This window comes from Gopherus flavomarginatus, chromosome 5 (genome assembly GCF_025201925.1).
Source record: "Gopherus flavomarginatus isolate rGopFla2 chromosome 5, rGopFla2.mat.asm, whole genome shotgun sequence".
Lineage (NCBI taxonomy): Eukaryota > Metazoa > Chordata > Testudines > Testudinidae > Gopherus > Gopherus flavomarginatus.
Genome location: NC_066621.1, coordinates 140,941,056 through 140,965,491, shown reverse-complemented (window position 1 = coordinate 140,965,491; position 24,436 = coordinate 140,941,056). Strand labels below are relative to the sequence as shown.

At 42.4% G+C, this 24,436-nt stretch overlaps 1 protein-coding gene across 2 annotated transcripts in view; it reads right to left on the bottom strand.

Annotated features, from left to right (window-relative positions):
* Window positions 1–24,436, bottom strand: part of ASPG (asparaginase) — a 78,867-nt gene that overhangs the window by 53,836 nt on the left and 595 nt on the right. Inside the window, exons 2-5 of one of the 2 annotated variants that reach the window (XM_050954155.1) lie at window positions 12,466–12,595; window positions 8,591–8,702; window positions 4,273–4,398; window positions 1,753–1,836 (exon numbers count right to left, since the gene is read on the bottom strand). In XM_050954155.1, the coding sequence (XP_050810112.1) occupies window positions 1,753–1,836; window positions 4,273–4,398; window positions 8,591–8,702; window positions 12,466–12,595 (452 nt within the window). The remainder of the gene's footprint in view (window positions 1–1,752; window positions 1,837–4,272; window positions 4,399–8,590; window positions 8,703–12,465; window positions 12,596–24,436) is intronic. The other variant, XM_050954156.1, reaches the window with a different exon arrangement.

The window sequence follows — 24,436 nt, the reverse complement described above, 5'->3', positions numbered from 1 at the left end:
GTGGGATGCAGCAGGGGGCTCAGGGCAGGGGGTTGAGTTCAGGAGAGGGTTGAAGTTCAGGCAGGGGGCTCAGGGCAGGGAGTTTGGGTGCAGCAGGGTATTGGAGTTCAGAAAGGGGGCTCAAAGCAGAGGATTGGGGTGCAGAAGGGGTGTGGGATGCAGCAGGGGGCTCAGGGCATGGGGTTGAGGTGTGGGGTGAAGCAAGGGGCTCAGGGCAGGGAGTTGGGGTGCAGGAGGGGGTTGAGGTTCAGGCAGGGGGCTCAGGGCAGGGAGTTGGGGGGCGGGGTGCAGGAGGTCTTCAAGCTCTGGGGTGGCAGCGGCACATACCAGGGCCGGGGCCGGGGCCAGAGCTAGGACTGGCAGCCTGCCCTGGCCCCGGCCCCGCTCCGCTCCAGGAAGTAGCTGGAACCATGTCCCTGCGGCCCCTGGAGGAGGGAGATGCAGGGCTCCTCGCTGCTTGCTGCGCCTCCAGGTACTTCCCCTGAAGCTCCCATTGGCTGCGGTTCCCCGTTCCCGGCAATGGGAGCTGCAGGGGTGGGGGGCAGTGCCTAGAAGCCAGGGCAACACAGAGACAGAACCCTCTGCTTCTCCCCCCCCCACCCCCCAGCTGCAGGGACATGATGCCAGCCGCTTCAGGGAGCAGCATGGGGCTTGAGGGGGGCAATCCCGCAGGTGTAGTTTGCCCACCCCTCGCCTGGAGGTAGGCTGGGGGGGCAGGTGCAGGCCGCTTGGTGGGCCACAGGAAATAGCCCCACGGGCCGTGTGTTTGAGACCCCTGACCTAAATCTAATTTCCCCCATACTAATTTCTCCCTACTGTTACTCACACTTTCTTGTCAACTGTTTGCAATGGGCCACTCTCATTACCACTACAAAAGTTATTTTTCCTCACTTGGTATCCTACTGTTAATTGAATTGTCTCGTTAGACTAACCTCACACTTGGTAAGGCAACTCCCATCTTTTCATGTATTTAAACCTGCTCCTGTATTTTACTCCATGCATCTGATGAAGTGGGCTCTAGCCCATGAAAGCTTATGCCCAAATAAATTTGTTAGTCTCTAAGGTGCCACAAGGGCTCCTCGCTCTTTATGCTGATACAGGCTAACATGGCTACCACTCTGAAACCTTAAAATTACTAGTCACTTTGGAAAATCTTGGTCAGTAAGCTACTGGTCTTAACCCACATCAAACTGGCAGTGTCAGAACAGAGACAGACTGAATGAGGGTGAAAACTGAACTACTGTCTCTCTCTGCTTGTTGGGTGGATGCTGCTGGTCAGATTTCAAGCATATTAGTGAGGCAGTGCGGGGAAGCTTCCACAGTTGCTGAGTGTGATGTCCTTTATTAATATAACAGGCATACAATCTCTACAGAGGCAGAAATTCTCTACATTTCACTAGCACTAAACTTCTCTTCTATTCTATTCTATAAACTATTCCCACCACCTCCACTACCACTCCACTACTTGTTTTGAGTCCCAAGCACAGTGTGCAAATGAAAATCTTTGATGTCAAGTCTACTGTGCCAGTATGTCAGAGACATGACAAGTCTATACAATACATTAGGATCATACTGGTAAGTTAAGCCTAACAACAGTGTGCGCACTGTGTCAGATGGGGGTCTGTTAGCCTTGACATGGTTCCTTTAAAGATCAATGCACATTCCTTGTTGGTTAACAGATATATTTTAAAAGTGTAAACATTTGGTTTTACTAGATTCAGGAAAGCAAATTCTGATGCTAGGGAAACAGACCTCAGGAATTACAAACTGTCCAGCGATCAGCAGTGCCCCCAGTAGGTTAGCTCGACCATCATTCCGCAATTCATATATAGGCACCTAAACAGAAGGGACTGAAATTACACCTCATTTCTTATATAAAAACAGAAGAAGAGATTCCAGTTCATGCAATACAAATCCAGTATAAATACATGAATAATTTATGTATCAATCAAGGCAATTTCCCGTTATATCATTTATGGTGAATAAGATTTACTTCTTCATCCAAACTAACTATTTTAGACAGAAGCAGATGGTGGAATTTCTCCCTCTGAATGTAAAACCGATTTTTTTTCATAAAATATATCACTGGCTTTTTCATATTTTTCCTCTTATTGTAATAGCTTTATTTAAAAAACACCTCGTTAAAGAAATTATTCTGGTTTTATTAAGCAACTGCATATTTTCTTTCAGAAGTGAAAGTCAGGTTAGCAACAATATCAAGAACAGAAAATGTGTGTACTCAGTTCTTCAGTGAGGAAGCATGAGGGAGAAAAATGTACAGAGAGGAAGATGAGCAACAGCCTCACTTCATTCAGAGTTACCCATAGCATCATCTGAGGATATAATTTGCCCTACCCTTCCTGGCTGGAAATAAAAGGTGAACAGATACTTTGTTATTGACAGACTAGGACAAGACTAAATGTAGAGACTTCGTGTGGTTACTTAAAGGATGATGACTTCTAAGCCTTTTTAGAATGAATCTTTATTAGCAAAATCATCCCTAATGTCTGAGCTCCTTTAAACAATGCAAAAGTTAAGACTGCATGCTCTGCTGCTGGTTCATGTGCCAGGCAGATCTTTAGATAATACAGCAAAAAATGAAAGTAAAATCCTTAATTTTTTTAATGAAGTAAACAGTACAGCTAACCCTACAGACACACCACAATTTAGAGACAATGACCTGCATTCTATTCCTTCATCATCCAAATTCTTTACTAAGTCCCAAGTACAAACTCAGTCATGTAATAAATAACAACACTCAGATCTTATATAGCACATTTCATCAGAAGCTCTCAAAGTGCTTTATGAAGGAGGTAAGAATCCTCCTCCTCTTTTTACAGATGGAGAAACTGAGGCACAGAGATGACATGATTTGACCAAGGTCACCTAGTAGATCAGTAGCGAAGCTGGGAATAAAATCCAAGTCTTCAGAATTCCAGTCCAGTGCTTTAGACACTAGATTACACTGCCTCTCCTGCACAAACCCAGAGACAACAATAGGAATACACAATTATTGTTATTTAATTGTGATAGTGCCTAGATGCCAATCAGGCTAGGGTCCAATTGTGCTAGGCACTGTACAACCATAAAGAGGAAGGCAGCCCCTGACCCAAAGATCTTACAGTCTAAAAAAGCAAAACAAAACAAAACCATAACAGATGGATGAAACCAACAAGCAGGTTGAGAAGGCAAGGAAACAAAATAATAGGATGTGCATAATTCTTAGTCAATCAGGAGTGGTAATAATAACTTACTGCCTGCTTACCTATTGTGTCAATAAAAGCATAATATGACCTGGACCTTTATTACTGGGGGAAATGAATGTTTCTCAGATCTCAAGTTAATTTTTCAGAGCTAGCAATAAACAAATATTTTTATTTGCAACAGACGATGTTTGATGTGGAAGTTACTGGAAGATAAAAGATGAAATCTCACAATACCGTTTTTCAAGTCATTTTTAAGACTAGAGTTGCATTTTTATGTTTAAACAAACAGCAGAGGCCACTCTGGTAAAACAGCAGGTGGAAAATGCACACTGGTGCAAAATCAAAAGTCAGCTTCAGACACAACATGGTAAGGCCCAATCACCAGGGTGATGGAGATGAATAAATTAAAGGAAGCATGCCAACTGTGAAATTGGGCATAACGCATCCCACTCCTATATCATGTTAGACACACCGTGGCCAAAGAAGCACATGCATCCCGTCCTGGCAATCATAAAAGGGTTAAAAATAGAGACAAAGAGTATTGAAAAAAGTAAGTTAATTGTCTCCCACAATAAAAAGATGGGTGATTGCTACACTCAGATACAAAAATAATCCACACAGAACAGTCCAGGACAGGATAACAATTTATAAAGGAATATAAGCCTCCATGCTCCTGGGCTTAAACAAACCACTAACAGCCTGGTTTTAGGCAGATATCAAGAGGTTATTACACAATAGCCCACTACAGGATTTGCTGCACCTTCCTCAGAAGCATCCAGTACTGGCCACTGCTGGCAGCTGGACTAGGACCACTACTGGTCTGATTTAATATGCCAGTTCTTATATTTCCAGAATCACTAACAATAAAAAAACCTGTGAACAGATCCTCTGCTGGTGAGAGCTTCCATGGCTCTGTTGAAATCAATGACAATTGACAATTCATACCAGCTGAGAATCTGCCCCTGCAAGTCTAAAGCATATAGTGTTAATCAATATACTATGCAATTTACATACAGACACACTAAAATAAAAAGGCATTTGACCTCAGCCTAAAATTAAGGTTTACCTGAGATCCTGTCAGAACAATGGTTTTACCCAGGTTCTCACACATGAAAGATAAAGCCGAAGCAGTATATGCCATTGTGTCCGTGCCATGAAGGATCACAAAACCATCGTATTGTTCATAGTATTTCTGGAAATGGAAAGACATTTTTTCACATTAAACAGAATTAGAATAATGCTGTGCTGGAGCTGACACAAATCAGACAAATATTGCTTTACTTCTACTACTGCAGGGTGATCATTTTAACTGTTATACATTAAAAGTACTATATTTTATATATAAGATATGTTTCCTCCTAGAGAAGTCCAGGTTTTCAGTTTAACATAATTAAGAGTTAATAAGGCAAATCAATATAAAATCTAGTTCTTCTAACTAATTATGGAAGAGTCAAAGACAGATTCGTCTATGTATACATATTAATGCAGCATTTTTAAACCAGAAGACTGCTAATTAAGAAAAGTTTAGCAATGGCTTTAAACAGGAATGTTAACATATGTAAATCTGTCGCACAGTCTGATTTCTTGTAGCTGCTTTTACTCTGGAGATTACACCATTTACAAGAACAGATTAGGCAAACCAGTACTATCGTACCACACCAAAAACAGCCCATTTAATCCAATTGGCAGAAAGGCAAATTGCCAGCGTAAGAGTGCCCTCTTCCGTTCAGAAGTTAACACTGAAGTAACTATTGTATGATGTTTAACTTTTCGTTGGTCATGTTACTGTCAATCTGGATTCTCTAACAAAGGCAGATGAATAAGCATGAAATTGTCACTACTGTAGGTCCATGGCTAAGTAACAAACTGAAAGAGCTCTCAGAAAAAAGGACCTCTGCTATTGTTAATATGAATTATTCAAGACATGTACACATTTTAAAAGTAAGGAATGTGAAGGCCTCATAATATTCTGGGCTGTAATAGTGCAAAGGCACGCAATTCACAGCAGATTCTGTTGGAATGAAGACATCTGCTAGATTTTGGAAGGGGGAAGAGGAAGGCCAAAACCTCTCACTATTTAATGAGTTGTTCAGACAAGACATTTCCTAGTGTAATTCTGCTGTCTTCATTTTTTTAACTACTATTTTACCCTTGATTTTCAGTTGAGCATGTGCCAGCAACACCATGGAAGTCAGCACAAGCATGTTTGTTTGTTTTCATGAAATGGAATATTTCTTTTAATGATGTTACTTGCCAGAATAAGCAAGCATTAGTTTAAGTTTTGCACTACTATTTCATTGATAATATCACCTCCTCCACCACATGCTGATTTCTACCTCTGTACTTGTCTACAGATACTCAAATGGGTACTATTGCCACCTACTCAGAATTTGATGGGGCTCAGTTCTGCAAGCTAAATATGCAGGAAATAAAAGGGTTCAAAAATCTCTTTGGGGACAAATCACCATGTCATGATGCCAAATTGTAACATGCTAAAGTCCACACTTAAGTTATGACATGATACTGTGGTGGTGTGTCATGATAAGACTGTCCAAGGTAATCAAGCTTAAACGGCGGCTGTGGCCAGAAAAATGATTATGTGTCCCTTCTTACTCAACCAATATGCTCCCTGTGTTTTTTCAGAGTCTCATCTGCTTACACTACAAAAGTAAATTTTATTATTTAATATTCCCATTAGCACTGTAATACTAATGCAGTTATGTGAGAGCGAGCTGGATTTGTTTCTGGCCTGTGCATCATCAACATATAGTTAACTGATGTTTCAGTGGCAGAATCTTTATTGAGAATGATGTATCAGCCAGAAAGAACATAGCTTGACTTAAATTCTGAGTTTGAAGAGCTGGCAATTAGAAAAAACATCTTTTAATTTGGAACCTGAGCAGATTTAAACTGAAGATCATTGATTCACAAATGTGAAACTTCACAATTCCATTTTTACAGAGTTATTTTTCAGCATGGAACCAGACTACAAGAGTCCTATTTTATTTGTACTTTACTGCTAAGTGTTAGTAACACATGGATGGAAATTTAATTTAGCTTCACATTAAGGACCAGATGTTTATCTGGTATGAACTGGTGTAGTTCCATTGACTTCAATGGAGCTATGCAGATTTACACTATTTGAGGATGTACCCTACAGATGGAGATCAAATCCACCACCACTAGCCACCTCCTTCCAAGTAGTTTTCCAATAAGATGATACAGAAGCTAAGAATAGCACACTGATCAAAATATGTATTTTGATTTCCTTCTCATGCTCCAAAACAATAGAAAACAATCAAAATGTATATTTCTTAGTCATCAGCATGCCACCATTATGCTCTGTAAATGTTCAAGATAAATTATGTGTCTCCACCTTGTGGTAGCATGCACTTAAGCAGGAAAACTGAAATGAGAGCTACAGATTAACAGAGAGGAAAAAGTTCCTTGACAGAATAAGCAAGCAGGGAAGCTCATATGAAAAAGGACATTTTGTTGTGAGCTGAAGCTAAAATAAAGCTAACATGCAACTTTTAAGAAATACAGTCGTGTTGAGCTCTCTTTTGTACTGGATCTGCTGTTGGGAGAGGCCAACATGGAGAAGTGAAAATCAGAGTGCAAATATCCTTCACAAACAGTCACCTAGTTGCAGAAAAGTGGCTCTTTGATATAAAGTCTGCTGGCTGTAACTCTGCAAGCCTCTTTGTTCGTTTATTTTTTTTTCTGCAGTGTGACACACAGGACTGAACCAGGGACCTTCAGAACTAAAAGCACAAGAGGGGTACATCTTGAGCTAAAAAGCCAAACCTCTTTAGTTGGGGGCTATAACAGTCTCCAGCCCTCTGTGGCTCAGGAATAGAGGGAAACCTATTAACATCCATTCATCAGTGGGTTACATGAGCAACTGCCTTCATAAACAAGTTAGTATTTTAAAAGATCAATATTTTTTTTTAAAAGTCAAACATAAGCCACTGAGGTCATTTCAATGCGAGTTGAAGGCTGCATATGTTCATCTTGGCTGAATCTACAGAGATGGCTGTCTGAGGCCACGTCCAGACTACCCGCCGTATCGGCGGGTTAAAATCGATTGCTCGGGGATCGATATATCGCGTCTAATCTAGCGCTTATATCGATTCCGGAACTCCATCAACCCCAACGGAGTTCCAGAATCAACACGGAGAGCCGCGAACATCGATCCCGCGCGGTGTGGACGGGTGAGTAATCCGATCTTAGATATTCGACTTCAGCTACGTTATTCATGTAGCTGAAGTTGCGTATCTAAGATCGATTTCCCCCCCCTAGTGTGGACCAGCCCTGAGTCTCCCCTCATGGCTGCAGCACCAGTGAAGCTCCAGTGGCAGCAGCAAGAGTGGGAGTGGCCAGACAGTGATGTCACTAGACCTGCTTCAATTAGGGTTAGAGGAACAACATCGGCAGCTGGTCTTCAGCAGTGCTCCAGAGTTGCTAGTGCTGGTGGAACTGCATTGGTGCTACTCCAGTGGTGGAGGGAAAAAAGAGTCACTGTACACATGCCCAGTTGAAATGTCATAACCAACATGCAGGGTGAACAGAACCAGGTCAGCACAGTGTTTTTACAACCAAAATCATAATGATTAATTTTGCAATAAGTCACATATAATTTCCTCAAAGTTTGCACATTATCAACTACATGTTCATGTTTCCCAGTGTTTTGCCACAACGATCTATTTCCTAAATGCACACAAGTGATTTAGATTGGGGGATGAGGACGATTTTTGTTAAACCACACAAAATTCAAGGATTTCATAAGCTTGTTTTCATAAATGTAAGTTATTTTTGTGCAAATAGACATTTCTCCAAGTGTAGGTAATCCATTCACAATAATATTGTTCTAATGACTAATGAACCTAAGCAGTCTAGTTTCAGTGTCCAAGACAAGGGACACAGAAAAAAACTAATCCATTCTTCACAGTTTTCATCATCCATGCGACTAGTACCACAGAGCCTCAGATACATTATCTTCTTGCAATTATAATTGACATAATTTTGTAAAAATAAATCGCAGAAGATAACTATCAATTATATAAAATTATTTCAATGATAGCTAAATGCTCAAACATTTCTAATAAATCTGACATTTTCACAAAGCATAATCTCTCTCTGGCTCTTATTTGCAAAACTGTTATTTACTATGTATCTTTTCACCAATTTTTATAAGCATATAAAAGTGAATAAGTCATCAGCAATCTAGCGTGCTGCGTAAAATACTGAATAGTATTGTACTTTTAATAAGTACATAAATGATATGAGCAGAGTACAAGTGAATTATTTTATCAGAAGATTAAAATAATTAAACTGCAGCATATCACCTGAAAAATGATCAAGGCTATTCACACTTACGGTACCTGAATATTCCTGGCAATTTTAGCCCAATCATCTGTCGTCATGTTGGAAGAATCAAGCAGTGGTGAAAGTTCCAGAATTGTGTAAACAATTCTTTTCTTCTGTTCAGAGAGGCTGAAAAGGACAAGAACATGAAAAAGTTTTAGGCTATGAACTATTGTGTGCTCATAATTTTTTAACCTTTAACTGAATGAATGATCCATGGTAAGCCTGTTTTTGTTCACATGTGTAAAAATACGCAATGGAATATTGACATCAAGTTTAGTAGGTTAAGCCTGGGGCCATGGTAGAATTCTTCTATCAAGGTAGAAATGCAGTGAACCATGAGCTCCTGAATTACAGCACCCTAAATATAAAGGGTTTAAAAAATCCTAACTTTTGCTTTTTGCTGTAAAGTGCCAAAAAGTAAGAAGGCAGGGAAAAACAAAACCTAGTTTACTGGACTCATCTTACCAAGCTCTAGTGCCCAAGATTAAAAGTTAGTTTATTAAACTCTACTTCAGAAAATTAGTAACATTTTAAACTAACTCCTAAGGTTGGTTAAGAAGATCCACAAGCCTCCCATTGTCTGTGGAGTACACAGAGAAATTGGGTCAGCTTTGAAAAGCCTTCTAATGCTTGCCACAGGGCTGAAGCATTTATCGCAGGTGAAGCAGTTTACCCCTTAAGCCTCCCCTGAATGGGTCTCTTGTGGCCCTCATAAGGTCTATGTTAAAGGAGACAGCAATGCACCCCTGTGTGCTCCCCTCACAACTTTCTCATAAGACTTCAGAAACAAATCTCTTCTCCTTCAGATCTTAATTACCCCCGAAAAGTGGGATACTGCTCACTGCAGACTTCAGGAAATAAGATGGAATACCCACCATGTAAGACCCCTTTCTCTCCCTTAGTCCTCATGGGGGGAGGGGCATGCGCGTGAGCGTGCGTTTGTTTGTTTTTTTTAAGAGGCGATTCTCACACCAGAAGGCAGGTAAGCAGAGAAATTTGTTAAGGTGAATGTAAGTTGAGAGTACATACTGTAAAAACTCTTAAAATTCAGTCACAAGGTTAAACTAAACTGGCAATAAATCCAAACATTTGAAAACATGGCAGTGCACTGTTCATATTTTCCATTTCAATTAGCTTCCTAAATGGCAAGCTACTGGCACACAAGAAGCTAGCTGAAATAAAAAAATATCTGAACGCAAAAATCAGCTTTTGATATTTTCTCTTCTGAGTAGGTATGTCCAGGGTTTCCTTGGAATACAGATGTAATTAAGGCGAATGGTCATTTGGACTATGAGCTTGATACAGAAATTACCAGGCAAGGTTCTTTGCCCTGTGTCTTGAAGGAAGTCAGACTAATGGTCCCTCCTGCCTTAAAATCTATGAACCTATGAATCTGAGGATTAAGTATTAAGTACATTCTGATGCTTACTATGGAATAGAGGAGAGTTATCATATTTTGTTTTTAAAAATCTTTTATTATTAACATTTATACTGCAGTAGCACTTACAAGCTCCAATAGAGATAAGGATCCCCATGTGCTAGGTGCTGTACAAAAACAATGAGACTCTGCTCTGAGCAGCTTACAAGAAACATATAAATGGTGGGAGAGAAGAAAAATCAGATTTATACATTTCTTATATACACTGTTTATAAACCAATAGAAAATATGCCAAAACAGGAGTCAATTATCCCCAGCTGCCATAAATCCTTCATTAATTGGCTAATTTCTTATAGGTATCATTGCAGAAGTGGGTCTGCATATTTGAATAGTTTATAGTGTGAACATTCAAACAAACTTTCTGTTTTCAATCTTCTATAACTGACATACTGTAACTAAGAAATGTAGGTTTTATACAGGATTTCACCTTTAATGTTAACCATTATGCACACAAAACAGACTCTGTATGAGAGCAAGGTTTTAAAATAACTACAAAGGAAGTCAAGAAACAGTGGTGAAAAGAGATCCTCTGCACCAGTGCTGTTTAAAAAGGAGACATATGACAGTACGGTCAGTCAACTCTTTTACTGTGGTGGAGACACCTCCACAAAAACAAATCATTAAGTCAACAGAATGTTCCATTTCATTACATTAGAATTATCAGACTGATCTACAAAGTCCACTAAACCGTTCACATTTTCTTCCTTCAAAACTTACAATATTTCTCAATTGTCTAGTTAAAATATCACTAAGCAATCATTGAAATATAAAAACTACAAAGGCAAACAAAATTTTGCCACACTAACCTTTGCGAAATAGTGATCAATAATACTAAAGAACAAACAAGATTTGTATTTGCCAGTCCTTCACCTGAAACATATTTTTTATACTTTATGTATTTATACATTTGTTTTTCCCTGTCTGTACACTTCACATGAAATGCACTTAGGACACAAAAAAGGGCACATCAACAGAGTTCCACTATCTTTCAATTCCTTTCAAAATGTCTAACAAATTATTCAAACATAAGCACTTAAATATTTTGGTTATTTTAAGAAAAATATGTTTTCTTACTCATAGATAACTTTTTATTTAACAAGATCAAGTATATCATAAACTCGAGTTAGTATTGTCCCCTTTCGACTTTCCTTTGTCCTAATTTCTTTATTTTAAGTGCTTCAATTTATTGAGGTTTGAACTAAAAAAAAATTTACTTTATTTCTTGGCTTATGTGTCTCCTAATTTTCCCCTCAAAGAGATGATTTTCCATAATCAACCTCAATCGCCACTCCTTATAGCAAAACAGCCATAATTCTATTTAACTTTTCAAATATTTTGTAAAATATACTCCTGCAATCTATGTGTAATGTAACTTGTTTACAGGGATTCAGTCATTCGTCACAGCTGGAGAAGACACAAAATTAGCATATGGTCCTCTAAATAAAACCTATAAGCCGGTTAATCATTGCCCAATAGTTAAAAAGCCATGCCGATTAATTATAAAGGCCATATCTAATTGCCATGATGTTGCATAAACTTGGGGCAGAAAGAGACAATTGGCTTTTAGGGATTCTAAACGGCAGCAAGGACTGTAGAATTAAACCATGAAGCCAGTTCAAAGCTGTATTAATTAGCTGCTGCTGCTGCTACTTCTTCAGACATATATTGGAGATAATTTACATAGTGCTCTATAGAGTATTCATAGTAACCACCGTTGATTTATGTGACAGTACCATGTCAAATAAGCACCCATGGATAGATAAACTGTATATTTGGGGGAAAGGTTTAAGCTTCATGACATACATTGACTGTGAGATGGTTGATTTGAAGAGCGTTTCTTAGGTTTTGATAATTGTTTTGTAACATAAATTGTGTTTGGCAACTAGCAGAGATTGTATTAGGCACTATGTGGATCAAAATAAGTACATACTATGGTTAACTAATGTGTTTAGCATTCTGATTTTAAAGTAATGTAATATAAATATTTTTGCTAACCCTACTGTGATTTATCTTGTGGTCTTAACACATCAGCTGTTAGAACATAGATGAAAGGTAACTCCACTAGCTAAGACAGGTACCTGAACAGATTTTATTTTCCACACATTCTCTCTTGATATTCCCCTCTGGCCAAGAAAAAGCCTAAGAACTATACATTCATATCCAGAGGATTATCTACTTGAAATCCCAGAATTTACCAAATAATGACTTATTTTAGACTGTCTCAACATTTTGATCAAGAAGGGTATTATTTTGCCTTCTACAAGTTAAAAAAGTCATGATTAATGACCCTGCAAAGCATAACAATTTAGCACTCATAAAATAAGTTATCTTATTTTAAACTATGTTAAATTATTTTCACAAGAAGAACATTGGAGTCTTCATGTTAAGACGTCACAGCACTTTACAAAAATTTCTCAAAATGAGTGGAGAGACGTTTTTTCAGTTACTTACGGAAGCACCAAGGTGTTATTAGGAAACTTGGAGCAATCACAGTGTTTGTTTTCCTTCGCATATACCTCATCATGCAGCATTGGCATTTTTTTCAGGGCCTTTACTAACCTATTAGGTTCAGGAGCAAGTCCTAGAAAATAAAAGGGAAAAAAACTACCGATGAAACATTCATTTTTCTCTTTTCCCTCTCGTTGATTTTTCTTTGGCTTCTTCTGCTCCCCTGCGTTGACATTCCATGAATTTTCCAGCACAGACAAACCCAGCATATCTACTCCAAAAAGAACACTCAATATTAAATAGACATGGTTAGAAAGATTAAAAGTAACTGCTATCATTGCTTAAACCTTAACATGATCAGAAAGGAGAAAACATCCTGTTTATAATGCATATTCTTCCAGATCAGTTTTAAATCAGTTACCAGCAGGTTTAGAGATTGTCAACAAATCTGAGCAATTGTAAACAAATTATCTGTAATATTTCCCTGACACATACCAGGATCAGGAAAACAAGAGAACTCTTTATTTAGTTAAAAACAACGATGTTACCTCCTTTCTACACATCAAACTTTGATTCTTTATCCATATTATAAGACCCTCGGCCACCAATGATATTAATCCATTAGCTTTTTGTGCAACTGGGAATTTAACTAAAATGACAGACTATGAAGAACGCAGATGGTGTCAAAGCCATTTCAGAAATCATTTAAAACACTGTGTGCTCTCTCCAGCCCCACCGCTGACTCCTTGCCACCTGTTCTCCAAAAACAACTTTCTTGCCATGCTACCCGTAATAGACAAGCGGGAGTTGGGTTCTGAAAACCCCCATGCATCCTAGGAATTTTTCATTTTAAATTTTCTTCCTCTCTTGCTCAGAGGAGGATAAAGTCAGGAATCCAGTAGGCAAGGTGGGTATTGCATTATAGGCAGTCCTAATCTTTATTCTCAGACATGCACCTCTGACATGCTTAGCCTCTTAAAACATGGAAACTCAATTTTTAAATGTGAATGGAGCTTTCAAAGTCTAAACCCACTTAGAGTCTAAGTTTAAAATGTTATATATTTAAGAAACCTCCAACTCCTGACTGCATTTCCTGGTCTAAAGGGACTAGGTTAGATAGCAGTCTGTGTTTCACCACTCAAAGCCTTGACACTGTCAGCAGGGTTGTCAACTTTCTAATCACACAAAACCAAACACCCCTGCCCTGCTCCTTCTCTGAAGCTCCATCCCTCTCTCTTCCCCACCCTCACTCACTTTCACCAGGCTGGGGGTTGGGATGTGGGGGGGGGGGTGAGGGCTCTGGCTGGGGGTGGGACAGGGGATGAGGGGTTTGGGATGCAGGAGGGGACTCTGGGGGGGGAGGGGGTTGTCCCAGCGGCACTTACTGCGGCTCCAAGGAAACGGTTGCCAGGTCCCTGCAGCCTCTAGGCACATGGGCGGCCAGGCAGCTCTGCACAGTGCACGCTGCCTTCACACCTGCAAGGGCTGCACCCTGCAGTTTCCATTGGTCGTGGCTCCTGGCCAATGACAGCTGCGGAGCCGGTGCTGGGGGCAGCACACAGAGACTCCCTGGCCGCCCCAGCACCCAGGGCCACAGGGACATGCCCTCTGCTTTCGGGAGCCATGTGGAGCTAGGGCAGGCAGGGAGCCCTCTTTAGCCCCAGACCCCTGCTGCGCCACCAACCGGACTTTTAATGGCCTGGTCGACAGTGCCAACCAGAGCCACCAGGGTCCCTTTTCAACCGGGCGTTCTGGTCAAAAAACAGAGATCTGACAACCCTAACTGTCAGAGCCAGAGGAAAATAAATACCTTCCCCTTCCACCTAGAGATCCAAATTAGGGGGGAAAGTGGAGGACTAGACTTCCAGTAGTTAATGTCAAGGCCACCAGCAAAGACAACTATGCATCTCTGGAGCTATGAGGTTCTGCACAACACTCTCCTTGCCACTCAAAATCCCCTTCAATCCTCCCTTGGTTTCCAAATGTCAGGGGCCCAGAAGAATACAGGTTTTCCTAGTAATATTTTCTAAAATGTCTAAGGGACGTAGGAGTTTAATTCCTACTGACTTTGAATGATACTTAGTCTCCGAAGTGCCTATATCACTCACAAAAATGGGACTTGTGCTCTTAAGTCACTTAGGCATTTTGAAAAATTTACTTCCAGTCTGTAATATAGTCTCAAAACACATTTTAAAAAAGTTAGGTTCCTTCTGTGCTGCACAGCCAAATTGATTATACTGAACTAACATGGTCCAGACCATACAGATTTAGGGTCTGAGTCACAAATAACCCTGATTATCAGGCCTGGATTTCTCATCTCCCAGACTCCACAAGCTGACACTGAAGATGTTTTAAATGACAGTATCTGTAAAATAGAGTAGTACAAAACATTATACAAAGCATGAATGAGACAGTGTTCCACTAGAAGACGCATATGTGCTCTGTACTATTAGCTTCAATGATCTGCAGCAATGTCTTGCTGGCTAGACACAGATACATGAACACATTTTTTTCTTACAGAGGGAATCTGGAAAACATCCATCTGTGTAACAAGCAATAACAGATTAGTCTCAGTCTGAGGGGGTGCACCTGGCTTGTGTGGTTCCCTACAGAAGGCTCCACAGTCCTCCTACACCATGCCCCAGGAAGCAGCGAATGGACAGAAAAGGAGCAGCAAAAATGGGTACTCCAGACCTGCCTAGAGAAGCCTCTCAAAAGCAGCCAATCAGAACCTACCAGACTTAGACAAAAGGAGTTGCAGGGCCTTAGCAGGTTAGTTCCTGACTGGAAGCAGAAGGGCAAGGAAGGGGGCTCCTCTCCGGCCACAGGTGCTTGAAGGATTGCCAGAGTTTGTTTCTGGCTGAATTTTGCTTAGCTGGGCTTGCAGGGAGAGAGGATCTAAGAACTTGAACCCTGAGATAAGGTGAAGCTAAAAGGGCCAAGCAGGAAGAGACCCAGGGAAATAGCAGTGATGGACTGGAATAAGCAGTATGTGGCTGCTGTGTATAGTGTCCCTGGGTTGGAACCTGGAGTAGTGGGTGGGCCCAGATTCCTCCCCAGGTAAAGTGGCATTAACCCCAAGTGTTAGGCCTTATTTTAGAGCCCGAACAAAGAGCCAGATGTAAAGAGCCCAGAGCTTGGGCTCAAGACCCTAGTGAGGACAAACAGACTGTTAGTTATTGGACTTTGTGATTGGCCAGGGGGCCGAGCCACTGAAAACACACCTGTCAAAACCTAATCCCAGATTTGGACCTTAGCATCCAAAATATGGGGGTTAGCATGAAAACCTCCAAGCTTAGTTACCAGCTTGGACCTGGTACTGCTGCCACCACCCAAAAAATTAGAGTGTTTTGGGGCACTCTGGTCCCCCCAAAAACCTTCCCTGGGGACCCCCAGACCCAAATCCCTTGAGTCTCACAACAAAAGGAAATAAACCTTTTCCCTTCTCCCCCCCCTCCAGGTGTTCCTGGAGAGATACACAGAAGCAAACTCCGTGAGTCTAAACAGAGGGACTCCACCCTCCCCGTTCCCCAGTCCTGGAAAACAGAATTACTTCCCTCTTCACCCAGAGGGTATGCAAAGTCAGGCTAGTACATCTAACCCACACAGATGTCCCCCAGACTTCTTCCTCCCACCAATTCCCTGGTGAGTACAGACTCACTTTCCCTGGAGTTCCTCACTAAAGAAAAACTCCAACAGGTCTTAAAAGAAAGCTTTATATAAAAAGAAAGAAAAATACATATAAATAGTCTCTCTGTATTAAGGTGACAAATACAGGGTCAATTGCTTAAAAGAAATATGAATAAAACAGCCTTATTCAAAAAGAATATAATTCAAAGCACTCCAGCAACTATAAACATGTAAATACAAAAGAAAAACAATAACCCTTATTGTTTTTATGATCTCTGTACTCACAACTTGGAAACAGAAGATTAAAAAGCAGGAAACAGAAATCACTTCTCAAAGCTGAGAGAGAGGCAGGCAGACAGACAAAGAACTCAGGCACAAACTTTCCTCCACCCAGAGTTGAAAAAATCCAGTTTTCTGATTGGTCCTCTGGTCAGGTGCTTCAGGTTACTTTTTTTCAGGTGAAAGAGACATTAACCCTTAGCTATCTGTTTATGACAACACCAGGGGCAAGAACCACACCCAGCCGCTAGGAGGCACTCAACATAAAGGCTTGTAAATGAAAACATAGTTTATTTTCTTCAGTAATTCCTAAGAAGAATTTCCTCTCTACCTATAATCGTTATATTTTGGAGGTTTAGTATCTTGCAGTCTAGAGGTTGTAATTATCCAAGGTCCATTCTGAACGGACCATCTATAAAAACATGCTGGGTTGGAGGAGATTGGATTGTCCCCAATTTTCCTTTAATTCCAGATCTCGATGGAGAATAAATACCATAATCAGGGCTGGATTTACCTTATGCACTCCTAGGCACGGAATCTTCAGCCTCCCTCCGCGCCTACAGCCAAGCCCCCACTACTGTACCCCCTCATCCCACTGGCCGAGACTGGCCCAGCTTCTGCATCAGTTCCAGGTGGCTTGGCTCCGGGGAAGCGGGTGTCAGAAGTGGGTTAATGGGAAAAGCAGCCGCCTTTTGCTCCCCCGAAGGGGTGGGGGAAAAGGGAAAAGCAAGGGAGGGGAAAAGGAAGTCCACTCGCACTGCCCCTTGCTCCAGGGGTAGCAGGTTTGTATAATTTTTGGTGATGCCCAGAACAGGTTCAAGTCCCGCTCCCCTCCCCACCTGCCTAAGGCTCTGGGAGGGAGTTTGGGTGTGGGAGGGGTGAGGATTTGAGCTCTGGGATGGCGTTTGGGTGCAGGCTCTGGGGTGGGGCAGGGGGTCGGGGTGAAGTAGGGGGTGCAGGTGTTTGGGTGCAGGCAGTGGGCTCTGGGGTGGGGCAGGAGGTTGGGGATGGGCTCTGGGAGGGAGTTAAGGTGCAGGCTCTGGGCTGGGGCAAGGGTTGGGGTGTGGGAAGGGGCGTGGGGGGTGGGCTCTGGAGGCTGGGCTCGGGCAGGGGGTTGGGGTGTGGTGCTCACTTCAGGCAGCTCCTGAAAGCGATCCGCACCCCCCTCTGGCAGCAGCTCCTAGGCGGGAGGGGGAGGGGAAAGGGGACTCCGCATGCCGCTGCCCACAGGCACTGCTCCTGCAGCTCCTATTGACTGCAGTTGGCAGAGTTTACTTTGAACTGACAAGACCTTTAAATTGTAGCCAAAGAGTTTAGATGAGAGGAATAGGAAGGGATTGGTTTTTATCAACCCACAGTGTCACGCAGGAATTTCAGTGGCTGTTAGTGATCTGAGATCCAGGATACTTTCAGTTGTGTGCATTTAGATTTTTCCCAATTTGAGTCATGAACTTGGGTATGGAAGTCCAATTTTAAGCAAGACAGAAATCATAATTCTAGAGTCCCACACCTGAAGTCCAAAGTCTGTTCAAAACTTTAGAAAAAATGTATGTCTTACTGCTTACAACACATTTCAACTGGAACACTTTTTTTTTTTAAATTAAATTTAACTCTCTTTATTGGCATCATTATCCAATTCAATTCAAACTTAACATGAGTAAACCTATTTCAGCTTCCCAGAACTCATTCTCAGACTGCAGAAATCAAATTCTCAACCCAGTTTTTGGACTATTGTTAGTGCCATTAGTTTGGTGCTCACTCATTTTCTTTGATTCGCCACTTCCTAGCTCTCCCAGTTTGTCTGGCCTAATCATCTTATTTGAGCCAGCATCTACAATTTCCCCGTTTTTCAGATTCAATACCAAAGTCTCTTTTATTGTTATTTAAACGCCAAAACGAGCAGAGAAACTGTGTGCATACTAGGTAATGCCAAGCTATGCCCATTTAGACTGGGGGTTTATGCACTTTCCAAACTAATGGAAAGACTGATTTTAGGCACTTGCTAATCTCTTTCTTGGCTTTGCCTTAAATTAAATAGCAGGCCTTTTCATGGCCAACTTTCTCACAAGACAGCAACAGCATTTAACTGGACTTGTCTGGACTATTGCCAGAGTACTTTGGTTTACACAATATACTTAACATGCTTTCAAGCTTCAGACATTTCACTTGTTCCATTAGAATCTCTCCTCCTGTGAAGGAGATACTGCTCCTAACTTCATCACAAATGGCCACTTCTGCTGCGGTGCTGTTGCATAGAATTATTCCACCTTAGAAGCACAGCCCACACTTTCAAGTGTTTTGGGCTTCCATTTGCTGATTTTAATTTCACAGATATCTAGCTAAATCCAGACTTGTGCTCAGTTTACCCCAGATATCTGTAGTGGGACCTGGACAACAGAGACACATTAAAAGCAAGACAGATTAGCAATGGACCTGAGAATATTAAATGGACTTCTGGCTGACTCATCTTTGTAGTATGTCCCAAATTACACAGCAAGAGCTTGCACCAAATTTAAGTAACTGTCTTTTTGCTAGGCTTAATTCTATAGAAGCATCAGAGCTGATCCACTTAGCATTGAAACAGCCTGCCCCCCACCACCACACACACCTGTTTATCACAGTGGTTTCTGCCCTGTGGCCCTTGAAGCACTAAAAGGGGACCCTTTGAGCATATCTGGGTTAAGAAAGTGGATATCTAATTCTAAATCAAAACTGCGGTCCCTGAGCCAAACTCTGTTTTTCAAACTGAAGTGTATGAATTAGCCCATCACTACAGGGAAGAGACAGGTGCTGCCTCTCACCACTTCCAGTGTGGCAGCTCTGACCACTCTGAACACAACAGCAGCCCTTTCCCTACTGCAGCTACTTAGCAGCTCCCCTGCTGCACCACAAGCAAGGGTGCTGGAACAATTTATATAGTGGGAGTGCTGAGAGCCACTGAACCTGTATATAATGGAAAGCACTCCAAGCCAGTGGGTGCTGCAGCACCCCCAGTTTCAGCACCTATGATCACAAAGGGAAGAAAGATTAGCTCTGGCTGCTCAGCTGCTGAATTATATGGACCCTAGAAGGACAGGAACTCAAATGGCTCTGTCTGAGCCTAGCATAGCAGCTAGCAAAAGAGAGACACCCCTCACACACAGCACAGGCAAACCAGGAGAGAGGAAAGTGAGGAGAAGCTGAGAGAACAAGTCTCTCATAGATCCCTCACTCTCTGTTCCAGCCCCAATTAAAGTCCAGGAGCTCCTCTAACTTGAATGAGTTGGCAACAGTTCCCTAGGGACCATATTCCAGGTGCAGAAGCTAGAGCATAGTGTGCTCCTGACAGACATCACACATTGTCTCCATCAGTAATATGTCTCCTACGCTAGGGACGGTGTGGAGGAAGGCATAGGATCTGGCTACATCAACTCTATGACCACTGGGAACAACTATGTTGAGAAAATCTCCAACAAGGGACTAGTGTGTGGTTTCACCTCCCGCTGTGCCATATGAGTGGAATAAAGGAAGAGGAACAGAACAGAGCATCTGCTCCCAAGTACTGCATGTGGCAACTTGATCTTTGTGAAATACTGTGTTTGGCCCTCAATCTGAAAAAAAGGGGAAACCACTGGTTTATAAAGTAGCTCCAAGCATTCATGATTGGGGGGACGGATAGCTCAGCGATTTGAGCATCGGCCTGCTAAACCCAGGGTTGTGAGCTCAATCCTTGAGGGGGCCATTTCGGGATTTGGGGATTGGTCCTGCTTTGAGCAGAGGGTTGGACTAGATAATCTGCTGAGGTCCCTTCCAACCCTAATAACCTATGATTCACTATGTTAAATGGAACTAAATAGGCTTCCCAGAATATGCTTTGTCACAGGGTGGGCTGGTCCTTTAAGGGGAGTTGAGTAAAGAAGGCTGAAACTCAATAATATCTGATTCATGAGAAATGTCAACACTTCACTTAGGAAGAAAGAATCCCATGCACCACTACAGGCTGGGGACCAACTGGCTATGCAGCAGTTCTGCAGAAAAAAACCTGGAGATTACAGTGGATGAGAAGCTGGATATGAGTCAGCAGTGTGCCCTCACTGCCAACACCAACAGCATATTGGGCTGTATTAGTAGGAGCATTGCTAGTAGATCGAGGGAAGTGATTATTTCCCTCTGTTCAACACTCGTGAGGCCACCCCTGGAGTATTATGTCCAGTTTTGGTCCCCCCCACTATAGAAGGGATGTGGACAAATTGGAGAGAGTCCAGCAGAGGGCAAAGAAAATGATTAGGGGACTGGGGCAGAGGACTTACAAGAAGAGACTGAGGGAACTGGAGTTATTTAGTCTTCAGAAGAGAAGAGTGAGGGGAGGGGGGTTGATAGCAGCCTTCAACTACCTGAAGTGGGGTTCCAAAGAGGATGGAGCTCGGCTGTTCTCAGTGGTGGCAGATGACAGAACAAGAAGCAATGGTCTCAAGCTGCAGTCCGGGAGGTTGGATATTAGGAAACATTATTTCACCAGGAGGGTGGTGAAGCACTGGAATGGGTTACCTAGGGAGGTGATGGAATCTCCATCCTTAGAGGTTTTTAAGGCCCAACTGGACAAAGCCTTGGCTGGGATGATTTAGTTGGTGTTGGTCCTGCTTTGAGCAGGGGGTTGGACTAGATGACCTCCCAAGGTCTCTTCCAACCCTAATATTCTATGATTCTATGATCCAGAATCTGGTTTTGTTCCAACTGGAAGAAAACCAAATATTTCAAAATGTCTTGGGAACTGGAAAACCAAAACCATTTACACATTGGAAAGCCTGACACATGGTATTTCTGAAACATACACTCCACAGACCAGTGACAGACTGATTGAAATTGACATTCTTCTCAATTTTACCACTATTAACGTCAAATTCAGTCAGTGGCTGTCAAAGATCCCAGGATCTGGGGCAGCCCCACCATGCAGACTGCCAGGGACTCTAGAAATTGCAGTCCCCCAGGGCTCAGGACTCAAACGTATGGGGAACCAGCTGGCCCAGGAGTCTGGATACCCTAGGGTTCTGGCCCTGGGGCTGTCCAAATAGTGGGGCTGCTACAGAGCCGTGGGCCATAGAATCTATCCCAGTACCTCCAGGCTCCCAGCTCTGCCCAAGTGAGCCTCCAGGGTTTCCAGGCTCCCTGCTGCAGAGCTGGGGGCCTAGACTGAGACCCCTGGCTAGAGCTGGATCTCGCAAGACTTGCAAGACTGCCTGGTTCCATGATAGGGAGCCTGAAGGCACTGGCATGGAAGGGTTGTCCCAGAGCTGTGGACCCTGGAAGCCCAGTGTCTTTAGTCCCAGGGCTGTCCTACCACTGTAGAAGCTGAAAGCCTGAAATCTTCCATCCTGGAGCTGTCCAGCTGGCAGGGCTTCTCAGTAGCTCATTAGGTGAATTGGCAGGGAACCAATGGAACCCTGCCTGTGATTTGGCATAAGTGTGTCAAACCCAACTTGATTTTGTGAAAAATTCCAATGAAATTCTGTTTCATTAGAAATTTTCCAACCAGTTCTAGTTTAGCCCCACAGTTTCACTGGACCTAGTTATCTACCACACCCCTCATGAGGGGTCTGGGCTTGGTCCAGTGGTTGTGTCAGATGACCAGGATAGCCCAAAGCTGATACAAAGATAAAGAGATTTGCAGAAAACCTAGAAGGGATCCAGAGTTAGAAAAGCCTGGGGATGAACCTCTCCATACCAGCCAAAGGGAAAGGTTGGCTGGAGCTACCTGCAGTGAGGAGCAGGAGCAAATCACTTAAGCAGGGCACAATGGATTGGAGCAGAAGGCTTTAAGATAAACTTATGTTAATAAACCACACCTCAGGGAAGAGTAATTCAGAAGCACCAATTGTGGTGTCTTGTTTGACTGCAGAAGTGGGGAAACCTCGTGTGTGTGGGTGTGGGAGGAATAGAGTCCAATACCTGATGTGCGATGATTGGAGTACATGCTCCCCTAAACGTAACCAGCTGCTACTGTGAGAGGACCTAGTCTTACCCTGTGATGATTCATCTGTCTCAGATGGATTAAGCTTGTTTACTTTACCTTTGAATAAATTATGCCTTTTTATGCAGGGCTATTAACACACAGTACACTCACGGCAGTTTCTAGTCACTGACTCAAGTTCGAGGAGAACGAGGTGAAATTAATGTATATAAAGAAAGGCTTGTATTTAAAGCAAACTGTGGAGACTTTACTTATTAGGACACCTGAACACCCTGAAAGAGATGAACCAGAAAATCTTCTGTTATGTGTTGAGACACATTGAGAATTTTGTGTAGTCAGTATGAAGCCAGTATCATTGTAAAGAGCGTAAAAGGAAAGTGAAAGTTTAATCAAACAAAATGTGATTCATTAATGATTTACCCTAGCCAGAGCAAAACACAAAAACAGACTAAACAATTCTTTTAACCACATTCCTTTAACACTGAATAAGTTTGTTTTCACTAAAGTCAGGGAGGCTATAAGACACTAGATTCAGGAAGACAGCTCTCCTGACACCAGTGGATACAAGATTATTATTCAGTGTTAGAGGGATGTGATTAAAACAAGACAGAAGAAAATACCCAAAATTAAAATGGAAAGCTCTTACCTTAAAATGTCTTTGTTTAAACAAGAAAACAATTCCACACTTGGCAGATTCTTAAAATCGACAATCAATAGAAAACAAAACTAACAATGTATCTTCTCTCACTGTCACCAAGATTGATCAACCAGAATTAATCTTACTGACCATATTAATGTCCTACCTTCCCTCTCCCTCATAAACAAACCAACCCATAAGCATCTCGCCTCTCTCCACAAGCTGAAGCCAATAGATGGATTTTCTAGTATGCCCAGAAAGTCAGAGTGAGGAGCTAGAAGCCCCAGGGTATGTCTATGCTGAAGTGAAAAATTGTGACTGGCCTGTGCCAGCTGACTCAGGCCTGGTCTACACTATGCTGTTAAACCGATTTTAACAGTGTTAAATCGATATAATGCTGCACCCGTCCACACTACACTGCTCTTTATATCGATTTAAAGGGCTCTTTAAATCGATTTCTCTACTTCTACAAAACGAGAGGAGTAACGCTAAAATCAATTTTACTATATCGGATTAGGGTTAGTGTGGACGCAAATCGACGTTATTGGCCTCATTATTTTACAGTAGCTACCCACAGTGCACCGCTCCAGAAATCGACGCTAGCCTCGGATCATGGACGCACACCACCGAATTAATGTGTCTAGTGTGGACGCGCACAATCGACTTTATAATATCTGTTTTATAAAATCGGTTTAAGCTAATTCAAATTTATCCTGTAGTGTAGATGCAGCCTCAGGCTCACAGGACTTGAGCAAAGGGGCTGTTTAACTGCAGTACAGATGTTCGGGCTTGTGCTGAAACCAACCTTTAGGACCCTCCCACCTCACAAGGTCACAGAGCCTGGGCCTGAGCCCAGACATCTACACTGCAATTAAACAGCCCCTTAGCCCAAGCCTCAAGTCACCTGGCATGAGCCAGACGTGGGTTTTTAATTGCATTGTAGATATATGTTCAGTGCCCCTCCTAGAGTTGGAGCTCCCAGAGCACCTAGTCCCCTGGCTCCATGGCAGGAACCCTGGAAGCCCTGCCTCCAGGGTACTCAGCATGGCAGGGCTGCTAACCCTGGAAACTCTGGGGTTCCTGGCAGTCCACATGGTGGGGCTATCCCACTGCTGGGGACTCTGGAAGCTCAGATAGGCGGGCAGGAAACTAGGCAGCTTCTGACAGAACCCCGCCTGCATTTCGAAGAAAGTTGGTTAAAACCATCACCACTTAGGTTTTGATAAAATTGGCATTTTCCAGCAAAAACCTGTTTTGTTAGAAAATTCCCAATTAGTTCTAGTCCTGACTATTACTGATGATGTAACTAACTGTGGCCACACACCCTCAATGATAGGGAGAGACAGTCCCGGCTATGTTTTCAGATTGCTTTCCCCATCCTACAAGCATCATTTTAGTGATATCTGAATCAAACAGCCATTTAGGGCCTCCTACCTAGGTTTAAAAAGGAGCTAGTTATTTCTGGATTCCTCTTGGGAGCT